The sequence below is a fragment of the Cebus imitator genome, unplaced genomic scaffold, assembly GCF_001604975.1.
Source record: "Cebus imitator isolate Cc_AM_T3 unplaced genomic scaffold, Cebus_imitator-1.0 Scaffold507, whole genome shotgun sequence".
NCBI lineage: Eukaryota > Metazoa > Chordata > Mammalia > Primates > Cebidae > Cebus > Cebus imitator.
The window spans coordinates 688,583-711,327 of NW_016107822.1; the positions used below are offsets into that span (position 1 = coordinate 688,583).

Sequence of the window (22,745 nt, forward strand, 5' to 3'; positions counted from 1 at the left end):
TTATTTCTTGACTTTGTAATAATCACCATTCTGACAGCTGTGAGATGGTATCTCATTGTGGTTTTCATGTTATGCTTTGTTTTTCATATGTTTGTTGGCTACATGATTGTCTTTTAAGAAATGTCTATTAATGTCTTTTGCCACTTTTTAATGGGGTTTTTGTTTTTTACTTGTGAATTTGTTTAAGATTCTTGTAAACTCTGAATATTAGACCTTTGTCAAATGGTTAGGTTACAAAAATGTCTTTGATGATAGTTTCTTTTGCTGTGCAGAAGGTTGTTAGTTTAACTAGATCCTGTTTGTCAACTTTTGCTTTTGTTGCAATTGCTTTTGGAGTTTTTGTCATAAAATCTTTTCCCTTATCTATGTATTGAATGATACTGCTTAGACTATGTTCTAGGGATTTTATAGTTTTGGGTTTTACATGTAAGTCTTTAATCTATCTTGAGTTAATTTTTGTAAAAGGTATAAGGAAGTGGTCCAGTTTCAATTTCTGCATATGGCTAGTCATTTCTCCTAGCACCACTTATTAAATAGGAAATCATTTCCCCATTGCTTATTTTTGTCAAGTTTGCTGAAGATCAGATGGTTGTAGGTGTTTTTCACTAACATAACCATGACATACTTTTCATTGAAAATAACACGACTCAAGTTAAAATATTCTTTAGTAACCAGTTATAAGTTTTTTTGTGCATAATTACAAACTGCTTTTCTAATGATAAATACTTTGTGGTTACTTATAGCTACAAAATATAAGTAATACAGTTTATATAAAGAGTTGTTCTGATATATTGAAGTTTAGTAGATGTATTCTCTACAAATTGTTTTTCTCCATCTTGCAGTGTCAGGTAAAGAAAGGCATCCCAAGATTAATTCAGAGATAGAAACAGGCACCTTTGTTTTAGATTGCTAATGGAAGCATATGTTTTACAATCACTATTTATTTGTCATATTTCAATTCATATTAAACTGAAAAAGTATGCATAAAGGGTAAAGGAGAATAATTCCCTTCAAGTTTACACATTTAAGGATTCATAGTACAATGATTAAATCTTACATATCTCCATTCTAGGAGAATTAAAACCTTGAAATAGTGAGTAAAATGTTACATTTCATTTAGTAAGTGCTAGTAAAGAGTTTCTGCTATAATTATCCTTATTTTAAAAGAAAACATACAATTTCAGTTTTAGGTTTTAGTAACCAATGTTATGGGCATAGTGGTGTTATTTCTAACAGGCTAAACTGAAATGACCATTGTGAACATATATAGTATAAATTTGCATATATGAATGTTGTACGCTGAAGACTAACTTCTGCTACATACTACATGGAGGAATCTTAAAACCCACAGTAAGCAAAAGAAAACGACAAAAGAATCATGCCGTTTGATTACTTTTGGGCAGTGTTTAAAATAGGCAAATCTAAATACAGTGTTTAGAAATGCAAGCTTAGGTAGTAAAAACTATAAAGAAAAGCAAGAAGATAATTACTGCAGAAATTATGTAGTGGTTATCTTTGGGGAAGGAAGAGGGTATAATGATAAGAGAGGAGCAAAGTAGGGCTTCTTGGGTCTGGAAATATCCTATTTCTGGACTTGGCTGGTGAATGCATGAATGTTCACTATGTGATAAGTCAATGGGCTGCTTTTATTTTGTTCACTTTTATGTATGTGTGGATTTTTCTATAGTTGAAAAGTCAAAGTTCACGTGTGGTGGCTCACACCTATAATCCCAGCCAGCACTTTGGGGTGCCAAGTTGGGAAGAATCACTTGAGGTCAGGAGTTACAGAGCCGCCCAGGCAACAGAGTGAGGCACTATCTCTACAGAAAATTTAAAAAAAAAAAAAAAAAAGGATCTGGGCATGTTGGTGCATGCCTGTAGTTCTTGCTACTTGGGAGGCTGAGGCAGAAGGATCACTTTTGCCCAGGAATTGGAGGCTACAGTGAGCTAGGATTGTGGCACTGCACTTCAGCCTGGGTGGCAGCAAGACACTGGCTAAAAAAATAAAATAAGTAATTTAAAGTAAAAATGTAAGAAAAATGAGCATAGCCTTATGCTAATTTTTCAGTTACTAGGTCTGATGTCATCACATTTCTTGCTTGTCATTGAAAATTTTTTAAACTATAAGATACTTTTTTTAGTGGTATTTATCCAATTAAATTTGCTAACAAATTTTGGTATGTAATTCTCATAGGTAAAGCTGTGTGGAGTGTGTGTGTGTGTGTGTGTGTGTGTGTGTGTGTGTGTGAGAAAGAGAGAGAGAGGAGGGGGAGGAGACCATGAAGGAAAAGGGAAGGAGTAGAAAAAGAATAAAGAGCTGTTCTGATAGATTGAAGTTTAGTAGCTGTATTCTCTACAAATTGTTTTTCTCCATCTTGCAGTGTCAGAGAAAGGCATCCCAGGGTGATTTCAGAGCTAGAAACAGGCACTTTTCTATTATAATGCTAATGGAAGGAAGGTGTACATTCTGTTACCAATAATGGAATCTATTTCCATTATTAAGTAATGAGCCTTAATTCTTTGAATTTTTGTGATCCATTTGGTAGTAGGTGCCTCAGCATTTCAGCTCTGCTATATGTACATAGAGATATGTTTTATTTAAGTCGTCTTATTCATATATTTCAAAAAGAAATCAATTTTTGGCCAAGGGTTGCCAAATTTTGCCATATATATAGTTATAGTTTATTACAGACTTCAGTTGTAAAATATTAAATCCTTATATCCTTTTGGGGCACAATACAATTTTATCAGTTTGTACCTCTAGTTCTACCTCAAGACATGGTGAGAGATTGAAGTACCTCTTCATCTTAATATTTTGGGTTCAAGCTGTTGCATAAGGGTGTGAAAATGGAAGTTGGCCTATTTTTGAACTTTAATAAGATTGTCAAATACTTCTTAATCATAAGAGTTATAGTTATGTACTACAATATGTATAATTCTCTGAAATTTAAAATAAAACCTGAAAGCCACAAAAGCTTACCATAAAATAAAATATGATGGAATATTATTTCTAACTAGCTTATCTGTATTTCCTTCATTGAAGGGAATCTGAAGTAAAAAAAAAAAAAATAGCCCTCTTATTGAAAAGAGTTTGGAAGGTAAAGACAACTCATTTTCTATTCAATTCTTTGTAAGTAGAAAAAGAGGAAAGATAGTGTTATAGCTGTCAGCAGATGTCTGACACTTGAAGGAGCGTATCGTTACAATAGATGAGCTAACAGTATCTTCAAAGGTCATCATGAATCCCTAAAAATGAGGAACATTTGTCCATTGACTATTTCAGTGACCTCTTTTTGGGCTTTAAGTCTAAAAAACCTGGCAGATCAGAACTTTATATTTGGCATTTTGAGGGTCAAATCTCTACATGACGTGCAAGTCAGAAGGAGATATTACTTGCAAAATACCATCTTTTTTCAGAAGTTAAACTCACATTAAATGTCAAGAGACTGAAACACTGATTTCAAGAAGACACAATTTAGAAAAGATAAATGAAAACGTGTGTTAAAGAAGTCACCAGTGAGAGCTAACTGTGATGGTCATAGTATTATTTAAAGAGTTGGAACACATGAAATTAAGCATTTTGTAAAATGAAGGCTTTTTATCATCCACATAAGATTCTGACATTTAAACCATGTTTCTTCCATTTTGTTCACAGGCTCACCTTGTAGCAGCTTTTGAAAAGAGTTTAGGGAATATGACTGGCCGATTGCAAAGTCTAACCATGACAGCAGAACAAAAGGTATGTTCAGAATTTGCCACTGGAGACTGAAAGAAGACAGCAAATTGCATAGGATTCTTAAATAATACCTGAAGCTCTTTAAAAATAATGTTCCAGGCTGGGTGCAGGGGCTCATGCCTATAATCCCAGCACATTGGGAGACCAAGATGGGTGGATCACTTAAGGCCAGGAGTTCAAGACCAGCCTAGCCAAAATGGTAAAATCCCATCTCTACTAAAAATACAAAAAAAAAAAAAAAAAAAAAAAAAAAAAAAAAAAAAAAAAAAAAAAAAAAAAAAAAAAAAAAAAAAAAAAAAAAAAAAAAAAGAAGCAGGGTGTTATGGCAGGTGCATGTAATCCCAGCTACTCAGGAGGCTGAGGCAGGAGAATCATTACTCAGGAGGCTGAGGCAGGAGAATCACTTGAACCCAGGAGGCGGAGGTTGTAGTGAGCCAAGATCACACCACTGCACTCCAGCCTGGGTGACAAAATAAATAAATAATAATAAATAATAACATTCCATTCTATGCTAAATTAAAACAATGATAATACCTTTCTTTTCAGATTTTAATTTAAAGATATAATTATTTTACTTCATATTGGAACACACAAATACACACAAAATTCTTGCTAGGCAGTCTATTAATTTACTTCTGGATGGAACTAGTAAAAGAATACTGAATGTTAAGAAAGAAAAACAGTCACATGAGAGAATATTCTGAGAGCAAATTGTTATGCAGTTGACAAGAATCCTACTTTGATAAGAACTTTCACAAATATATGGTCACTAAATCCAGCTATAGAGCATGGCTGTAGGCTAAGACACACAGGAAGGATGCGTGGGACAATGTTAGGACTCTACCAAGTAAGGGACTTCAGGTGACACCATCTGTGAAACAGAGGCCAATCCTGTGTAATTTTGAAGTAACAAGAACTAGTTTCCATCTAGGGATGTTGCCTTTGAAGAGCGGTGATTTGTTAGGTCAAAATGTTTAAAATGAACTTAAAAGATTTTATGGTCTGAGAAAAGGAATACCAAAAAGAAAGGAACGGGGAATATAGTTCACAAAGACAAATACATTAAAGAGGTCCATACTGAGTGGAAAGCCTGGTCACCTTTCCTGTACTGACCAGTTAACTTACTTCTCTGCTGTTAGTCCAGTGGCCTTAACTTCTTTGGATGGGTGTCAGAGATAGGTGAAGCCTCTGGAATTGTATGGAGAGTGTGTGTGTGTGTGTGTGTGTGTGTGTGTGTGTGTGTAAAAACTGTAAATATGTATAAATGATCAGGTGTCCAGAGTTTTCATCTAATTCTCAAAGAGACCCATTATATAAAAAGTTTTGGGTATTTTCAGGAATGTATTCCTCTATCCATAGGAATGGCTTCAGTTTTGTCTTCAGATTCTGTAAGGTATGTGATTAGCTTTACAAAACTGGTATGTATTACCAAATTTTGTCAGTTTACAAAAGTTTATTTTCAAAACACTGAATGAACAGTTCAATGAAATCAAAAGAGAAAACCTAATATTCTTATAATTGCCTAGTGTTACTAGCACATTTATTCTCATATTCTCCATTTACCTGCCTGTGAGAGACAGCACTATCCATTCCTGTCAAATCTGTTCTAGGACAGCTAAGAAACTCCTTTTGAGCCATAACCTTTCCCTCCTTCCTTCCTACCTTCCTTCTTCCTTCCTTTTTCTTTCTTCCTTTCTCCTTTCCTTTCCTTCCCTTCCCTTCCTTCTTGCCTCTTTTCAACTCCTCCTTTCTCCTCTCTTCCACCATTCCTTCTTTCCCTCGGCCTTTCTTTTTTTTTTTTTTTTTTTTTTTTTTTTTTTTTTTTTTTTTTTTTTTTTTTTTTTTTTTTTTTTTGGTACAGCTTGTCACTTCACTATGTAACATAAGAATCCAGAAAATAGAATTACAAGGCTTTTTAGAGCAGCTAATGGGAAAGAATAAAAACACTGGGGTCCAGTATTCTTGAATGAGAATTCTGGCTATGTCTGTTAAAAGCTGAGTAATCTTGAACAAGTTTATCTTACCTTTCTTGAATCTCAAATTCACCTTTTTAAAAGTGTGGATGATAATAATTACCTTGTAGGATCACCGTGAGGAATAAGATACTCTGATCATGTCACATGTTAGGGCCTGTCAAAAAATATTATCTTCTTTTACATTTCTCATTTTCCCTTGAAAATTAAAAGATAAAACCAAATTCCTCACTGGGCATATGCCAAGCATATTGCTGGAAATGAGTGTTAAAATTTAAGTCTCAATATCTTTAAGAAGTCAAAATTAATAGAAATTTTGTCCCCCACCCAATATTTTCTTGTATTCTATTTTTAAGTAAATTTTCTCATAGCAACTGAAAAAAAAAATGCAGAAGTTAACTTATAATGCCTATGATTAATCCCTGAATATTTAAAAACTTTTCTGTAACGAGAGATTTTGTAATGTGCCCACATTATACTTAAAATAACATTGCCAACATTTAAAATTTTCTCAGAAGATAACAGAATGTCTCATATTTCCCTTATCATTTTTTAACTGAAAACAGAATCACTTCTTTTTGAATTGCAAACTGTATACACACAACAATCTTGGTTAACTATTAATTTGAGATTATAATTTGCTTATTCTCAAAGTGATTTTTAAAAGCCCATGAAATTATTTATAATATGAAATAGTATAATTCAAGGACAGAGTCTAATGAAAGCCAGTAGAGTAATATATATAACAATGTACCTCAGCCTAGATAATTACTACTGCAGGACACTGAACTGAATTGAATTTCAAGGAAGCTAAGGTATAAAGGGAGATTGTTTGGTGTACTTTATTCTCTTTTCTGGCCAGAAGAGCATAATGTAGACTGAAGAAACAAACTGGCACTAAACTCAAGGACAAATTTATTGCCAAGGTTTTTAAATTAGGGTCATGGAATAACAAAAGACAAAATCACTGTTCAAATAGACATTTCTCTAAAAGCTAAGGGCACAACATTTAATCATATTTCACTAAAGGCATTTATTCAGGGAGCTGAGATAAAAGGGTATATTGCTCTCTGGTGATCCAACAATCCTGAGAAAAGCCTTGTGAAATATAGAGCAGAGATTCTTAAACTCCCTTCCCCGAGTTACAAGCTTCATTTATATACTTAGTCATTCATCAAGTTTATATTGAATTTGTGCTGTTCTAATGACAAAACAGTACAGAAAATATAGCTATAGAATGATAGATATAGGTCTATATCTACAGATACAGATGTCTATCTACTACAACTCTAAAAATATTTTATACATATATATAATATTCCTCATGTAGTTTATATTTCTCATATATATGTATCTCTTTATCATGGAGTTATGACAGATGATAATAAAAGTGTATTAAAATAGGCCAGGTGTGGTGGCTCATGCCTGTAATCCCAGCACTTCGGGAGGCTGAGACAGTAGGATCACCTGAGGTCAGGAGATCAAGACCACCCTGGCCAACATAATGAAACCCTGCCTCTGCTGAAAACAAAAATTAACTGGGCCTGGTAGCCTGCACCTGTAGTCCCAGCTACTCAGGAGGTTGAGGCAGGAGAATCACTATACCTGGGAGGCAGAGGTTGCAGTGAGCCAAGATTGTGCCACAGCACTCCAGCCTGGGTGACAGAGCAAGACTCCATCTCAATAAAAAAAAAAAATACATATATACATATATAAATACATATATGCACACATATATAAATACATATGTATGCATAATACATGTTTTATTATTTTGTATTTATATATGTGTGTATATATGTATATATGTATTTTTATATATGTATATGTGTTTATATATATACATATATATGTATGTGTATATATACACATGTATACTTTAAAAATGAATAAACTAGATTAAGACTCTAATTCTAGTCTTTGGGCTTCACAGTGTGATTTTCAGCAATCACATGGCATTAATAGCCTGAAACTACATCAAACTTTTTGTTTGATTTATAGACCAAAATAACTCCTTTGAATAGAGAGGGATTCACTCCTAACACTTTTCCTATTTCCAGATGCCAAACAACACTGAATCTCTTGCCAAATTTGTGTGCCAGAACACTGGTTTTATACACTTATAGCCTGGTAAGAAAGAAAAGGCATATATTAATAACCCAGAGGCAGAAAATTATCATGCTATTAGACTGAGTACAGTGTCATGTGCATTCTCAAAGAAAACTCACATCTGCATAATGCCTGCAGAGTAGAGGTGGCACAGAGGGCACTCCTCAGGCTTTGGAAGGATAAAGAAGATTAATACAGGGGAAATATAGAAATGTATGTCACAGAAAAAGGAACAACATGCATGAGCATGGGCAAGAAAGGGAAAAATTATAGAAGGTATTAAGGGAAAAATAGAGAATATGTGGGAAATGTAAGACTAAGCTAGAGACTCAGGCTAGAAAGAAGTCTAAGGAATTTGATCTTTGCAAATAAGAAACCATTTAAAGGTGTTTGACACTGGACTGATGTGATAAAAGTAAGTTGGTGATTGGTCAGGTGCAGTAGCTCACACCTGTAATCCTAGCACTTTGGGAGTCTGAAGGGGGCAGAACACTTGAGGTCAGGAGTTTAAGACCAGCCTGGCTAACATGGTGAAATCTGCCTCTACTAAAAATACATAATTAGCTGGGCTTGGTGGTGGGCACTTGTAATCCCAGCTACTGGGGAGGCTGAGGCAGGAGAATCACTTGAAACCAGGAGGTGGAGGTTGCAGAGCCGAGATCACGCTGCTGCACTCCAGCATTGGCAACAGAGCGAGACTTCATCTCAAAAAAAAAAAAAATTTAAAAAAAGTTGGTGTTCAACTGGCAGCATTTTCCAAAAGTTAAACAGTGTTTCCAATATCTGCTAAAAGAAGACATGTTCTATATTAGTAATCTATAAGTAGCAAAAAATTAGGAGAATTGTTAAGATGCTTGCTGGGGAGTGAAAGTATCTCTAGGCATTACCCTATACCTAACCTAGGGCTCAGTAGACTATGAAATTGACACAGTTTGATCAATAATTTTATGTTGATTTCAGATCCTTATCATTTTACCAGCACTTCTTCACCAGGATTATATGGAAAAAAAAAATTAAACCTGATTCCCTGAGGCATCCATTGTATGTGCTGAAATAACTTATTTTCTCACCATCTAGAATGGTGCTACCTATGTACCACTCTAGTCAGAATCGAGGAAATCGCTACTCAAATCATTGTGCAGGGCTTAATTTTCTCACAGAATGCCAGTTGAGAAAAGCTGAACTGGAAAAGATCCAGAAAACTATATTTTTATAAGTAACATTTTTACAGAACTACTTCCAACTCCTCGTGTTCAAATTTACTAAAGCTATACTCACTGCTAAATATTTAGGAATTTAAAACTGAGAAGATTTTCCAATTAGTTCCCTGTAGCTGTCATGGCAAGGCAATTAGAACATATGTTAAGGTATGATAGGTTTTTCTTCTCAGAAGGTCAGCGTAGGGCAGAGGAATATCCCCTTGTATGAGTGCTGAAGCTCAGATATTGAGTCCTATGCTAACCATAAAGCCTAGTGTTCGCTTATTTGTTATTTCTCTGAAACTATTTCTTGGGATGACTACAGAATAGAAATCAAAACTTCAAGTGAGGGAATTTGAAGCCAAATCTTTGAAAATAGATAATGCTGCAAGTAAAAATTTAGTTGAATACGATTTTTACATTAACTCTCCCCAATTTATGTTATGATATTTGCCCTCTAGAAGTGTTTTTAAAAATGTATCACGAGACTCAGACAATTCATCTATTAATCTTTAAGGCATAGAATCACGTGAATCTATAATTTTCAAATTATTTACACTACTAGTATTTGGTGAAAATAGATGCAGTAGGGATGGCCAGGTCCTTTTAGTAGAACAATTAGGAAGACCTCAAATGTAAAGTGGAGTGAGGAAGGGAGGACCTGTTTGAGGAAACTGGAGCTGGGAAGTATAAAATTAACCTAGTGCCAACGTGAGGACGCAAAAGACAGATGTGGTAGAAAATTTAAAGGGCCTGGCCTAGAAGGTAAGTTTGGTTAATGAGATTTGTTGATGAGATTGTCCCAAGCTTGTGGGATTCTCAACAAAGCCTTTATTAGTGAGAAATTTGGAAAGAGATTAGGTATAGTTAAGAAAATGGATTGGAAAGACCACCTTGGCAAGCTAGTATTGTGACACAACATTTGATCTTTTATTTTGAAACATTTCAAGCCTGACCTTAATAAATTATTTAGCCTCAGAGATATGCATAAAACTGTGAAAAGAGACATCAACTACATTCAGCTTGCTTTACATGAGAAACTTTCATGGAAAACTAGAACTTTACAAGGTCAGCAGGTGTTGGGGTATCATTATCTTGAATAGCTCATTGGAGGAAAGTGAAATTTTACTTTGGTTCTCAGGTTTTAAAATATCTATCATTTTTGAAAAGTGTGAAGTTACAAAATATGATCGGATTATCTTATTCCTAAAACCTTTTGTAGAATTAGCCCAGCATCAATCTTCTCTTTGGTATTTAATGAGAATAAGAAACTGGAAATGACTGAATTGAAAGAATAGACTAAATCCATATGTTGACGGCATATACATTTTTTTTCGTTTTTTTTTCTGAATGATTGATAGGGATTCTCAAAACTTTAGTATCTTCTGTTATTTCCCTTCAACTAAAAAAATTTATATGATAGTATTTTAGAATATCTAATGATTTTATAGTTAGCTACCTCTGGAATTCATTTTTAATCATATTCCTGATCCAAACTCCCTACTAAAAATATTAATAAAAATTCATAGTTGTGTCTGGAGACCACATTATAATTTCTATGCATTATAGAAACCTGAGAAGCATAAAGCTTAAAAAATAAATGTGAACAACTAACCATAATTATGAAGAAGAAAAATGAAGACTAGAAATAAACTATTGAAAAATTTCTATGTCTCAGTTAAGTTTTTATAGAAAAATCTTTTATGTTCATCTCTATAACGCTATTGGGAAAGAGAGAAAGGAAATCCTAACTGTTCCCATCCAAACGAGGTGATTCTACTGATTTAGTCATAATAAAACTTCCTGGTTATAATAAATAATAAAGTGGTACTCTACTTTTAGGTGATCAGCAGACACCCTCTTGCAAAAAAAATAAAAGTATGCAATGAAGTTGAAGTTTTATGTCATTCTTTCAAGGGGAGAAACATCCTTTTAACACAGACCGGAACACTTTAACAAAATCATCGCAGTTAATATGGAGCTCATAAATCAGGTGAAAAAATATATTCATCAACAACTAGACAAGCTAAATACATTAAATAGTCTCGAAGCCCAGTCTCGTTTTTTTTCTGACAGGAAAACAGGTTTCACAAGTATGGAGACATTTTACCATGGCTTTTAACAGTGAGGAAGGATATTTAAAGTAAAGGAAAAAATTATATGAAAAGACTCAGAGAAAAGAGATGAGAGAAAAGAGATGAGTGTGGCTTGAGTGACAAGGTGAGAGCAGATCTCATTAACTGAAATGAGAGAGAAGGAAGGAATTTTGCAAATATGAAAGATAACGAATACAGGTTTGAACAGATTATGTCAATCAATGCAGAATTTGACTATCTTGTTAATCAAAGACTATGAATATTTTATAGGTATTTGCTTATACTGATAAAGTTCTAAAGAAATAACAGTATGAATTTGGTTGAACTAATTTTTTCTTAGATATGATTCTCTCAAGTTATATAGCAGATATATATCTTAACTAGTTATTCTTTTTACATTTATTGTGCCACATTGAGTAACAACTAACTTGCTAATATCTATTGCTTTTTAAAAGACAGTTAATATTAGAAAGTGATCATTTTCTATGTCATATTAAACATGATATTCTAAAAAAGCAACATTCCCTGAATGTTCTACTTTTTATCTTTTTTGAAAACAGGTTTGAGAAGAGATTTCTCTTGAAAAACTGAATGTTTTGACACTGAAATAAGTCAGCTAACTCAAAGTTAAGCTTAATTTTTTGACATTGTTGTCATGAGATCTCATTTCCGCTTTTTTCCTTTAAAGCTACAGGCAAATGTTTTAACAGATTTTAATCCATAGTACAAGCTTAATTGATCTTAAATTTCAGAATAAAAATCTGATTTTAATTAAAATTTAATATGCATTCTAGTATTTATGTTGTAAAATTAGTATTTATGTGATTCCATTAACTATGCACCATTTATTCCTTTTTGAATAAATTTTCAGTAAGAGCAGAATAAATGCTAATTTGGCAATGGACAGAATATACAAATTATAGAGACTGAGTCGTTATTATGAATTGGGTCTGACTTTTGTCATGACACTGGAAATTTTCCACAAGTATTATATTCTTCTTTTATAATAAATATAGTGCAAATGAATTGCAGTCAATATTTGAAGACCCATCTATAAATTTAGGAGATAACTATTGATTTTTCATTATGATAAATTCTTCAACTTGTAAGCTACTAAAAGTCCATGAGAAGGTTTAGTTGTTTTAAATTTAACTGTTCTCTATCAGGAAGATGTCAGGGATCCAATGAAAATAGTTATATTAGGTGCCAGGTATCCATTCCAAACTTGGATATCATTTCAATTAGCATCGTCTGTCATTTTCTTTAAGTGTCTAAGGTTAGAATAGTCACAGGATATTCCCATGTATGAAGCAATTTTCTGCAAAGACTGTTGTTGAGGTTCTTTTTAAAATATATATTCTGGGAGATATTGAGTAAAAAGAAATGATTTCCCAGAGAATGAAGAACCCAAGCCTGAGTCTTTGGCTTTCTGACAAAGATGTTAGAGAAAATGATGAATGACAAATACATTATCAAGGAATTCTCCCTCTAAGGGGCTGACAAAGATCTGATTTTTAGGATTTTATTGCCACCAAGAAAGACACCCCTTGTATCTTTGAGCTTCTGATGGCAATATGATCTATACTGAAACAACACTCAGTTCGTTTTCTTTCTTTCTATCTTTTTTGAGTTATTTTATTTTACACATAATGAGTTATTTCTGATAAAATAATTTAATTAAATAACTATGAAAGGTCAAATGTGTACAAGTATTTTTATTGGGACATATCTTAAGATTATTCTAAATGCAATAAGAAAATATATGCTTTATTAAACTTCGATTTGTAAGCTGCTTTGTAATTTAACTATTATTTTTAAATTGTATAATGTATATATTTTTTATTTACTTTATTCCTGTTGCTTTGGCTTGATGAGACTAGGTCTCTACATTAGGAGTTTTATTGAATGAAAAACTATCAGAATGAAACATTACCTTGATATGGCATCAGAATTTAGTAAGAAGACATTTAATAGGAATTTAGGGTAAGTTCCAGGTTTTACACATAAATACAAAGAATCAATTCTGCAGGCACAAAATACTTCAGCAAAATCTGAAATCATTCATTTGATGAAAACTCGGGTTTCCAGCTAACAATAAATACAATGCAATGCAACAGTCCAATACTGATATATCAACATCTAATATAATCATAGATAATGTTACTAAGTATGTTATCTGAAATGAGTGATGTGATATCCTGTTTTACTTTGTACTGGTGAGTTCTGGGTGCCACCCTTTGAAAGGAATAGAAACTGTTCATATCACTTTTATAAGAAAATAACTAAGAAAAAAATCTCCTTTAGCTAAAAAAAGAAGTTACTAAGTACAACTTCACAAGTTCAAATAAGCATCCAAATCTTCCAGGAGGTTGTTACTACGTAAAATCAAACCTTTTTGATAGCCACTATGAAAAAGCAGATTTTAGTTTTCTTTCTAGGTATTAAAGTTTCCAAACTCTGTTTATTTCACAGGAGTCTGAACTTATAGAACTAAGAGAAACCATTGAAATGCTGAAGGCTCAGAATTCTGCTGCCCAGGCGGCTATTCAGGGAGCACTGAATGGTCCAGACCACCCTCCCAAAGGTATATTTATAAATCGTTTCATTTCCACCCAATATAATAGGCATATATTTTATTTATTAATTACAGTAAAACTGTGTTTACTCAGTGTCACTGCCTTTTATAATGAATAAGTTGGTATTAATGTGGTCAGAATCCTAGAATTTTAGAACAGGGACTTGCATTATCAAATAATTTTTAAGCTGATATTAAGAAATTTGCTTCTATAGTTGTATACACATCTCCCTGTTTGATACAGTGGAGATGGAGATGGAGTAGTTGGTTAATACATGTATATCTTAATTCAGGCAAAACAAACCCATTAATGAGTATAATAATCCAGATTTGTACATAAAAATGAAATAGTCAATATGATGAGATAAAAAGCAGTGGGAATTGTGAGCAACTTTTCCTGGATTGAGGCTACAAAAAAGTACATTTCCTATAGATAATTTTAAAACAGTTTTAATTTAAATAAAAACAATGGACAAAAGGTAGGTCTGTTTTATATTATTCCTACGCTTTGACAATTCTAAACATGAAAATATTTAGAATTTTCACTGCCCCTACTTCTTGGTTCACCACTGAAGAAATGCTCATTACTAATGTCATGTCATTCTTTACATCGGTTCTATTTACTCATTTCCTGACACTTCAAAATCATTCGATGTGCTCAACTCTTTCCCAGCTTAAAAAATCCTGTCCTAAAATATGAATGCCTTATCTCTCTTTTCATTTCCAGAAGACTTCTGAGAAAAATTTTATGAAATCTTTCAATATCTTCAGCCATCAGCCATCTTTAGACCACTGGAGTGTAGCTTCTCTTCCTTCCACTCCACCAAAACAATGCACTCCAGGATCAGTAGAAACTTACATGACACTAAATTTAGTAAAACATTGAAAATATTTATTGTATGAGACAGACATGGAAACAGCATTTGATGCTGATGTTTATTCCTTCCTATGTGAAACATTTGGTTTTTCTAATGTTCCATACATTTTTGGTTTTTCTTGTGCTCCTTTGAAAATATTGAAATATTTTTCAATATTTATTTTGTAAATTCACTATTTTATATCCATTTGTTAATTGTTGATATCCTAAGCTCTCTTGCATTATGATTCTGTACATTATGATTCTATTTAAAATAATATGGAAACTCATCTAATAAACTAGCTGTAATTTTCATTAATGTGCTAATAGCTAATAACTGTCAAATTTAGTTCTCCAGGCCAGGCTCTGTATATCCAGCTACCAAGAAAGAACTCCATGTGGATATGTTTGGATTTCTGTTTCACATCTTAAACCCAACATCTCCAAACTTAAATTTGTCTTCTGTCTCAGACCTGCTTCTCCTCCATTGCTCATTGCCTCAGTAGATGGCACTGTCACCCTTCCATTTAGCCAGAAATCTAGGTAGTCTTCATAATTCCTCCTCTTCCTTATTGAATAAGTCACCAACACCTACTGATTCCATCCCTTAAATATCTCTTGGATCTAATCACTTTTCTCTGATTATACTCTCGCCATCCATCATCTCTCTTCTGAACCATGACCACAAACCCCTAAATAGCCTTCCTCTTCCTAATCTTATACTACTTTACACTGCTCTTCAGAGTGAAGCCAGAACGGTCATTAAGAAACACATCTAGAGGTATCCATTGCCTTTAAGGTGGAATAGACTCTTCAACATGACATAATCTCTCTTCACCAGCTTCATTCGTTCAATAAATACTTATTCATAACCAATTATGTGCCAGCCGACGCACATACAGACTTTACTTCTTGTTCCATTATTCTACATTTCAGCTATCCTGATATTTTTCAATTCTTCATAAGTTCTTTATAAATTGTGTTCATTCCATTTAGAATATTCTATCTTGTTTGAAAAGCATAAAATCTTTATGAGACACTGCAGCAGTTAGCCTAAATATGCTTCCTTGACCCCTACACTGAATGAAGCTCCCTGTGATATGTTTCTGGAAGTAGCCATACTTCCCTTCTTAAAATTACATTATACTTTGGGGCTTTTATTTAAGGCATGTCTTTCCTGATTGACAGTAGTAGGGTTTGTTTCCTCACCCTTTTCAAAGACATCTTGGTGCCCATGATGATGTCTTGTACATAAAAGGAGCATATTTGAATTTTTAAAAGAAGAATAATTTTTTAAATGAATTGCAATTTAAACTTTAGGAAAACAATTATATAAAGTGAGATATACTTAAATTGAAGGACAAAGTAGTTCTGCAGGGGCTATCTGTCTCAAGAATTTAGCAACTTTCCATGTGGAGGAGTGATTTACGTGATGCATGGAAAATTACTGCATATTTAAAGCTTATCTTAGAGCTATAATAAAGCAGCTTATGTTCTAAATCTTCATGTCGTAAATAGGTCCAGAAGGGATTTTAAAAGGCTTAATCCTTACTTTAACGCAGCACAAGTCACTGAAGTGAAACTTTCTGAAAGGATTCCTTTTATCTTAGGCAATAGGTAGCTTAATATATCTACTGAAATTGAAAAAATAGAATTCCTTTGCTCAGAGGGGTGGTGCTTAAGATGAAAAATAACAGTTAATATCTAAATTGATCAAGAAATATTTAAAAATAATTTTCTAGGTTTTAAAACTAACAAAAACAACTGCCTGTAAAGGATTAAATGTATACAGGATAGTTAGATTGTATTTCTGTAATATTAAAACTCACTATTAAATTTAATGAACACAAAGTGTGATTCTTATCACATTGATCATTGACATTATATGGAAAAAATAGTTGGACTAATTATGTGTCATTTCATGGGTTATTAAGGTAATTGTATAAATTTATATACATATAAATTTATATTTGGAAATCATATTGAAATTCACTTTTAGAGACCCTTAAAATATTTATGTCATGTATATTTTTAACATATGATCTTAAAAGATATATTTGGAAGAGGCAACAGTTTTATAGACAGGTTAGACTATCACAAAATCACATACCGATTTGTGAATGTATATTTTCATTTTCTCTAAATTAATGCATCACATTCGTTAACAAAGTCTGATAAATAATTATAGTCTATAATAAAATATTTTTATTTACAAACATCTTTAAACACCTGCTATTAAGTACTAGGCATTATCAGGTCTTAAAATACAAAGATTTAAAAAATTACCCTGTGCTCATGGGGCTCACAGTCCACTGCAAATATAATAATTGTGATAAGAAATTTGAAAGTTGAAGGTAATAGAAAATTTTACTTTCATTTTTCAAAATGTAACATTGTGTTTTAAGTCACTACTTCTGTGTAAATATGGAATTGTTTTTCCTTAAGATATACCACATAGAGTTGGATAACACATGTATTAAAGTTCTGTCAGCACTAAATATTTTTTAGAAATAATGATGGGCAAACATAGTTATGTTGAATGAAAAAATAGACTAGATTTATTTAACAGCTATGTATTGATTGATACTACATGCCATATGCTATACAAGGTTTGAAATATATAATGGTAAACAAAATAGATATGGTCTTTGTCTCCATAAAACTTTTAGTCTAGTGGGAGAGCAGAAGGTAAATGAACATATGTGATCATTGGTGTACCTGAACATGTATACCAAAAGAGTTATAAGTTCTAAGATGGACAGTAATGGGTACCATAGGGAAAGAGGGTACCAAGGAACCTACTGGAGGTTGCATAGTCAGGGGAGATTATTCCAAGGTAGTAATATTTAAGTGAATATCCAAGGAATAATTTTCAATCATAAGTACTGAGGGAGGAGCATTTCAAAAGAACTTTGAGGCAGAAAATAAATTAGTACCTTTATGGAACTAACGTAAGGAAGATGTTAAACAATTGTTTAATAAGAAGAACACAGTGGATGAGTTACGAACTGACAAGATTACTAAGGGATTGTAGGCCATATTTAGAAGCTGGATATTTTAATCTATTCTTATTAAAGTGAGAAGTTATTGAAAGGTCTTAAGTGGGGGAGCGTTGATGAAGTTTTCCTTTTAAAAAAGATTTTTCTAGCGATTGTTTATAGAATGGTTTGAAGATGAGTAAGTTCAGTAGCTATACTTGCTGTAAAGGTTGTATTGGTAGCTTGAACTGGGGCCGTGGTGACGCAGAGGACTGGAGGTGGAAAATGACGAGTGAACAAACACATACCTGAAATCTTCACTTTAAAAGCAGCTTTCTCCATTCATTCAGATGGCTGATATTCATGTGGTTAGCCGTTGTTTACTGAACTTTATGTGCCCCATGTACCGAATTAAATATTTACAAGCACTAAAAATGAATTGTTAGGGAATGGCAAAACACATTTCCTTCATTTCAAAATATTATTAAAATTATGGTTTTGCCAATCTTTATTGGTGAATGCAGTCATACTTGAAAGTAACTGATACCTCCAAGGACTACTTTTGATCTATGATTATAATAATTTACCTATCTTTTTAAAAATTTATTATTGAAGCAGTCAAACACCATTTATTAATTCTGGATGTAAAAAAATTCTGAAATACTTTAATACTTTGTGCTTTTCTATTCATGAAAGTCAGTTATTAGAAATGGGCTATCAAATGCTACATCTTTTTCAAAAAGCTAATGGCCAATCACAGCAAAAATTTAAAACACGGAGAAATACACATATTCTTCTATTGTCTATTTATGTGACTTCCATAATAGTTGATTAAAGGATACCAGATTCATTTATTATTGAATTAAAACCTCTACATGAATACCTTGATTTAGGTTTAGGTGTTGGTAGTATTTTAGTATGCAAAACCAGTTAATGTTCTCATCATTACTTTTTAAAATTATTTTAAGAGGTGAACTCTAGGGATTCTAAAAACAAAAAGCTCTATCTGTTTTTTTCCTATAAAATTTTTCAGCATGATTTCCTTAGTAGAAAAATTAAGGATCTTATTGATACATATGTAAATGAAGGTGAGGATACATATATACACACATACATATGTATGTATATGTATATACATATATAACATGTCTATTAATATGTACATACTCGTTTATTATATGTTTTGAAAGCAACCAATTATAGTTTTGTTGCCATAAATCATTTTTACTATTCAGTAAATCAGTCAATTGAAAAGGCTTGATTTTATGGTATTAGTTTTATGGAAACTTTATAGTAAATTTATAGTCTGCTTTATAGTAAATTTTGACATCTTACAACTTCCACTGAGAGGTTTTTTTTTGCTTAGCTAATATGCCTTGATGCCAATAAATATATTAATGGAAACGGACTAAAAGCAAGTGTGACCTTAAGTATAATTCTGTAAATTTTCTCAGTGTCTCACTAATACTTAAAACTAGTGCCTTTTAAGTAGGAAAATTTTCAGTTTGTTTTACTTTTAATAACTATAAATAAATCTCACAAGTTGCTTGTATTAAAGAAGTGGATACCTTTAAATATGATTAAAAAGCAAATGCTATTATCTTCGAAATATCTTAACTAAAGAAACACTGCTTGCTTTTAGAGTATAGCAAGGCCACACCATGTGCTGCATACATGGTAGTTAACACAGTGGATATTAGAATCAGTGTAGGGCTGAGCTTGGCTCCACTATTTTTCAGCTATATGACCATGTGCAAGTTACATTTAGTAATTTTTTTTCCATTTATTTATTTTATTGCATTTTAGGTTTTGGGGTACATGTGAAGAACATGCAAGATTGTTGCATAGGTACACATGTGGCAGTGTGATTTGCTGCCTTCCTCCCCATCACCTACATCTGGCATCTCTCCCCTTGCTATCTCTCCCCAACTCCCCACCCCGCACGTCCCTCCCCTATTTCCCCCCAACTGACCCCAGTGTGTAGTGCTCCCCTCCCTGTGTCCATGTGTTCTCATTGTTCAACACCCACCTATGAGTGAGAACAGGCAGCCCGCCATTGCCAAGGCAACCCGCCACTACAGAGAGAGTCCACCATAACAGAGGCGGGCCACCATTGCCGAGGCAGTTCTAACTACATTTACTAATTAAAGTCATTTCAGTGGTTTGCTTTAAGAGTAAAACTAGATACTCTGGGGCATATCTAGCATATTGTAAAACCTAGTTTTATTATTACTATTACTATTCCATAATAAGTCATGGGCAAGGAGTACGGGTACATTGGAAGAATTGCACTGTCTTAAATATGTCCCCTGTCGAATTCATAAACAGTCTACCTAGGCTTTCTTTGGAGGATCTGTCTTTCATTGGCTGTTTGGCCAAGTTACTTAACTTCTTTGCACTTCAGTTTCTTCATCTGTGAGATTATGTGCTTACATGACTTCCAGGGTTTGTTTTGGCTCTAATATGATATGATTCTAAGAAATGGAAAGTTAATACATTTGGCTCTAGTAACTGTATTTGAAGCACAAATATTAAAAAGGCACAATTAATTCTCATTCTTTTATGAGTTTCCATTTATTCCTGGAAATTAATCATTCAGAACAAATCATTCTGGAAAAGCTGTTTGATCCAGGTATTCAGTAGAAATCACTAGCATAGCATTTAATTTTAGACAAAACTCAGAACTCATTAAACTGCAAGGGCTACAGACTTATATGAGATTCCCATTAAATCTTAATATAGATAACTCAGTTAATTTAAAAAAAATATGGTTGTACTTTATTAAACTTCTAAAACCAAAACTGCATTGAAATTATCTGTACAAAGCCTTGTTGACCTTTATTAGAGAATGTCCTCTCAAAAGACCTAAAAGGGTTATTTGTTCAGATTGAGACTCTTCATGAGCCAATGTGATACTCTCTATCTGTTGCTAGATCTCCGCATCAGAAGACAGCATTCTTCTGAAAGTGTTTCTAGTATCAACAGTGCCACAAGCCATTCCAGTATTGGCAGTGGTAATGATGCCGACTCCAAGAAAAAGAAAAAGAAAAACTGGGTAAGCCACCATCCTTCACCTAATTCAGAAGCTTATTAATGCATAATGAGTTAGGCCTTTCTCTTTGGGGCTTTAGTGATCTGCAGCAGTTTACAAAGTGTCCCATTCAAGCTACTGACACCTCAAATGCTGCACTCATCACCAAAATTAGAGTGGCATGCACTGAAAAGCATATATTTTGAAATACTGAGACTAAACTTGGGTTTGAATCACCACTGGATCTATAGGTCAGGTTACCTCACCTTTTGAGAGGCCTGAATTTCCTTACCTATAAAAAGATAGTTAATACCAATTGTATTTATTTGTGGATACAATTTATTCACAGATGTTATCTTATTTATCTATAGTATAACTATAGAAACTAAAGAAAAATAAGATAACATCTGTGAATAAATGGCTTAAAATAGGAGTTTATTTTGGGAATAGCAATGAAAGAAAAGTGAAAAAATGATGATGATTATGGTGATGACAATGGTGATAGTGGTGTTGGAGGAAAAGGAGAAGAATGGAAATCAATAAAGGGAAAGAAGAAACAGTGAAAGCTCTCCTTCCGCCCTTAGAATCAACAGGGCTTACAGTGTGAATAGTTTCACCCTGAAAGAAATCAACCACATTAGTGTCTGCTTGATTTTTTTTAAACAAGAGAATATAGCAGAAATATAGAAATGTACTTTAATAGAACTGTACCTTAAGTTTGCTAGAGATATAATTTATGATGTTGATCAATAGCTAAATAGCCGAGGGGAAGACACTATTACTGCAAAAAAAATTAAAAACAGTGTTGTCAAGGATTTCTTTTAACACCAAAAAACAAAGGTAGATTTTAAGAAAATACAACTCTTGATGCAATTCAAACATAATTATCAGAGGATTTTACTGGAGTGCTTTCTACAAATAATGGAAGAAATATCTTTTTGTTTTAAAAAATGTTTATACAGGTAATATTTTAAAATACTGATCAGCCTTCATTCCCTTGATTTGTAATTCCACACTCTTTCATGTTTCTGCAAGGTGAACTCTAGAGGAAGTGAGGTGAATATAAACCGTGGACAATTTGGCATGCATCTATACAAAAACCCTACCTTGGCATGAATGCTATTCATTTTGGCAGTAGGCTTTTAAAACAGATTACCTTGTATGTCTTTTCTTTGTGTCTTTTCATTTTAATCTCAAATTTTAAAGAGATGTAAAACCACTTTCTGAATAGAGCTGTAGGGGATACCAATTCTGGTTTTGAGTAGTCTGGGATTGGAAAATTTGAATAGAAAATCACAATTAATGAAGTGTTAGGTGAATTTGATTTCATTTTGCTTTTTAAGTTTGTACTGTCAGCAGGACATGACTTGATTGTAGCGCTAAAGTGGCCATTTAAAACAAATTGCCTTGAAGAGAGAAGCATTGGGAATGGAGATCCCTTCAAGGTATTTAGTTTTAAATGAGTGCTCTGACAGCCATGCCCTTGACCTTGCACTATTTAAAAGCCTTCCATGTTTGCGCTGTGCTGGATTAATACAAGAATAAAATGAACACACAAAACACGGTATCATTTTTTTTTAGAGATACTGTGCTGCAACTGTTAATACTCTGCTTATACATACTGACCCCAGGCAGTGGCTAGGATGGCATCTGCAAACTAACGCCCCAAAGCAAAAGCTCACCAAGTGCAAATAGACAAGAAGGGTAATTTCTGTCCTTCTTTCAGCTGAGAAGTTCTTTCAAACAAGCCTTTGGGAAGAAAAAGTCCACCAAGCCTCCTTCATCACATTCCGACATTGAAGAGCTTACTGATTCATCCCTTCCAGCATCCCCCAAATTGCCCCATAATGCTGGTGACTGTGGCTCAGCATCCATGAAGCCCTCACAATCTGCCTCAGCGTAAGTCGCTCCTTCTGCAAAATGCAGAAATATTTTTAAAAAACAGTTTTAGATCAAGGCCATATTTAAGTTCCAATCATATCTGTGCCAATTATTTTCAGATTTTTCTGAGAATGATGGGCAGCATTAGTTTCTCTTTTCATTTTTCTGTTTCATTTTCATATGTTAGAATTCAAGTGTTTCTTGATCTCATTCTTCATTTTTCTAAATCATAATTCTCACTTCTTTCCATGGGCATTTGTCCATGTATCTGTCTAACTGTATGTACATACAGGTCACCCCTTGTCTGGCCA

At 33.3% G+C, this 22,745-nt stretch overlaps 1 protein-coding gene across 7 annotated transcripts in view; it reads left to right on the plus strand.

Moving 5' to 3' along the window:
* NAV3 (neuron navigator 3) overlaps positions 1-22,745 on the plus strand; it is a 618,166-nt gene that overhangs the window by 560,537 nt on the left and 34,884 nt on the right. For 5 of the 7 annotated variants that reach the window (XM_017513855.1, XM_017513857.1, XM_017513860.1 and 2 more), the window contains 5 exons: positions 3,656-3,739; positions 13,586-13,697; positions 20,456-20,577; positions 21,589-21,609; positions 22,280-22,452. In XM_017513855.1, coding sequence (XP_017369344.1) covers positions 3,656-3,739; positions 13,586-13,697; positions 20,456-20,577; positions 21,589-21,609; positions 22,280-22,452 — 512 coding nt within the window. The remainder of the gene's footprint in view (positions 1-3,655; positions 3,740-13,585; positions 13,698-20,455; positions 20,578-21,588; positions 21,610-22,279; positions 22,453-22,745) is intronic. The other 2 variants (XM_017513856.1, XM_017513859.1) reach the window with 1 other exon arrangement.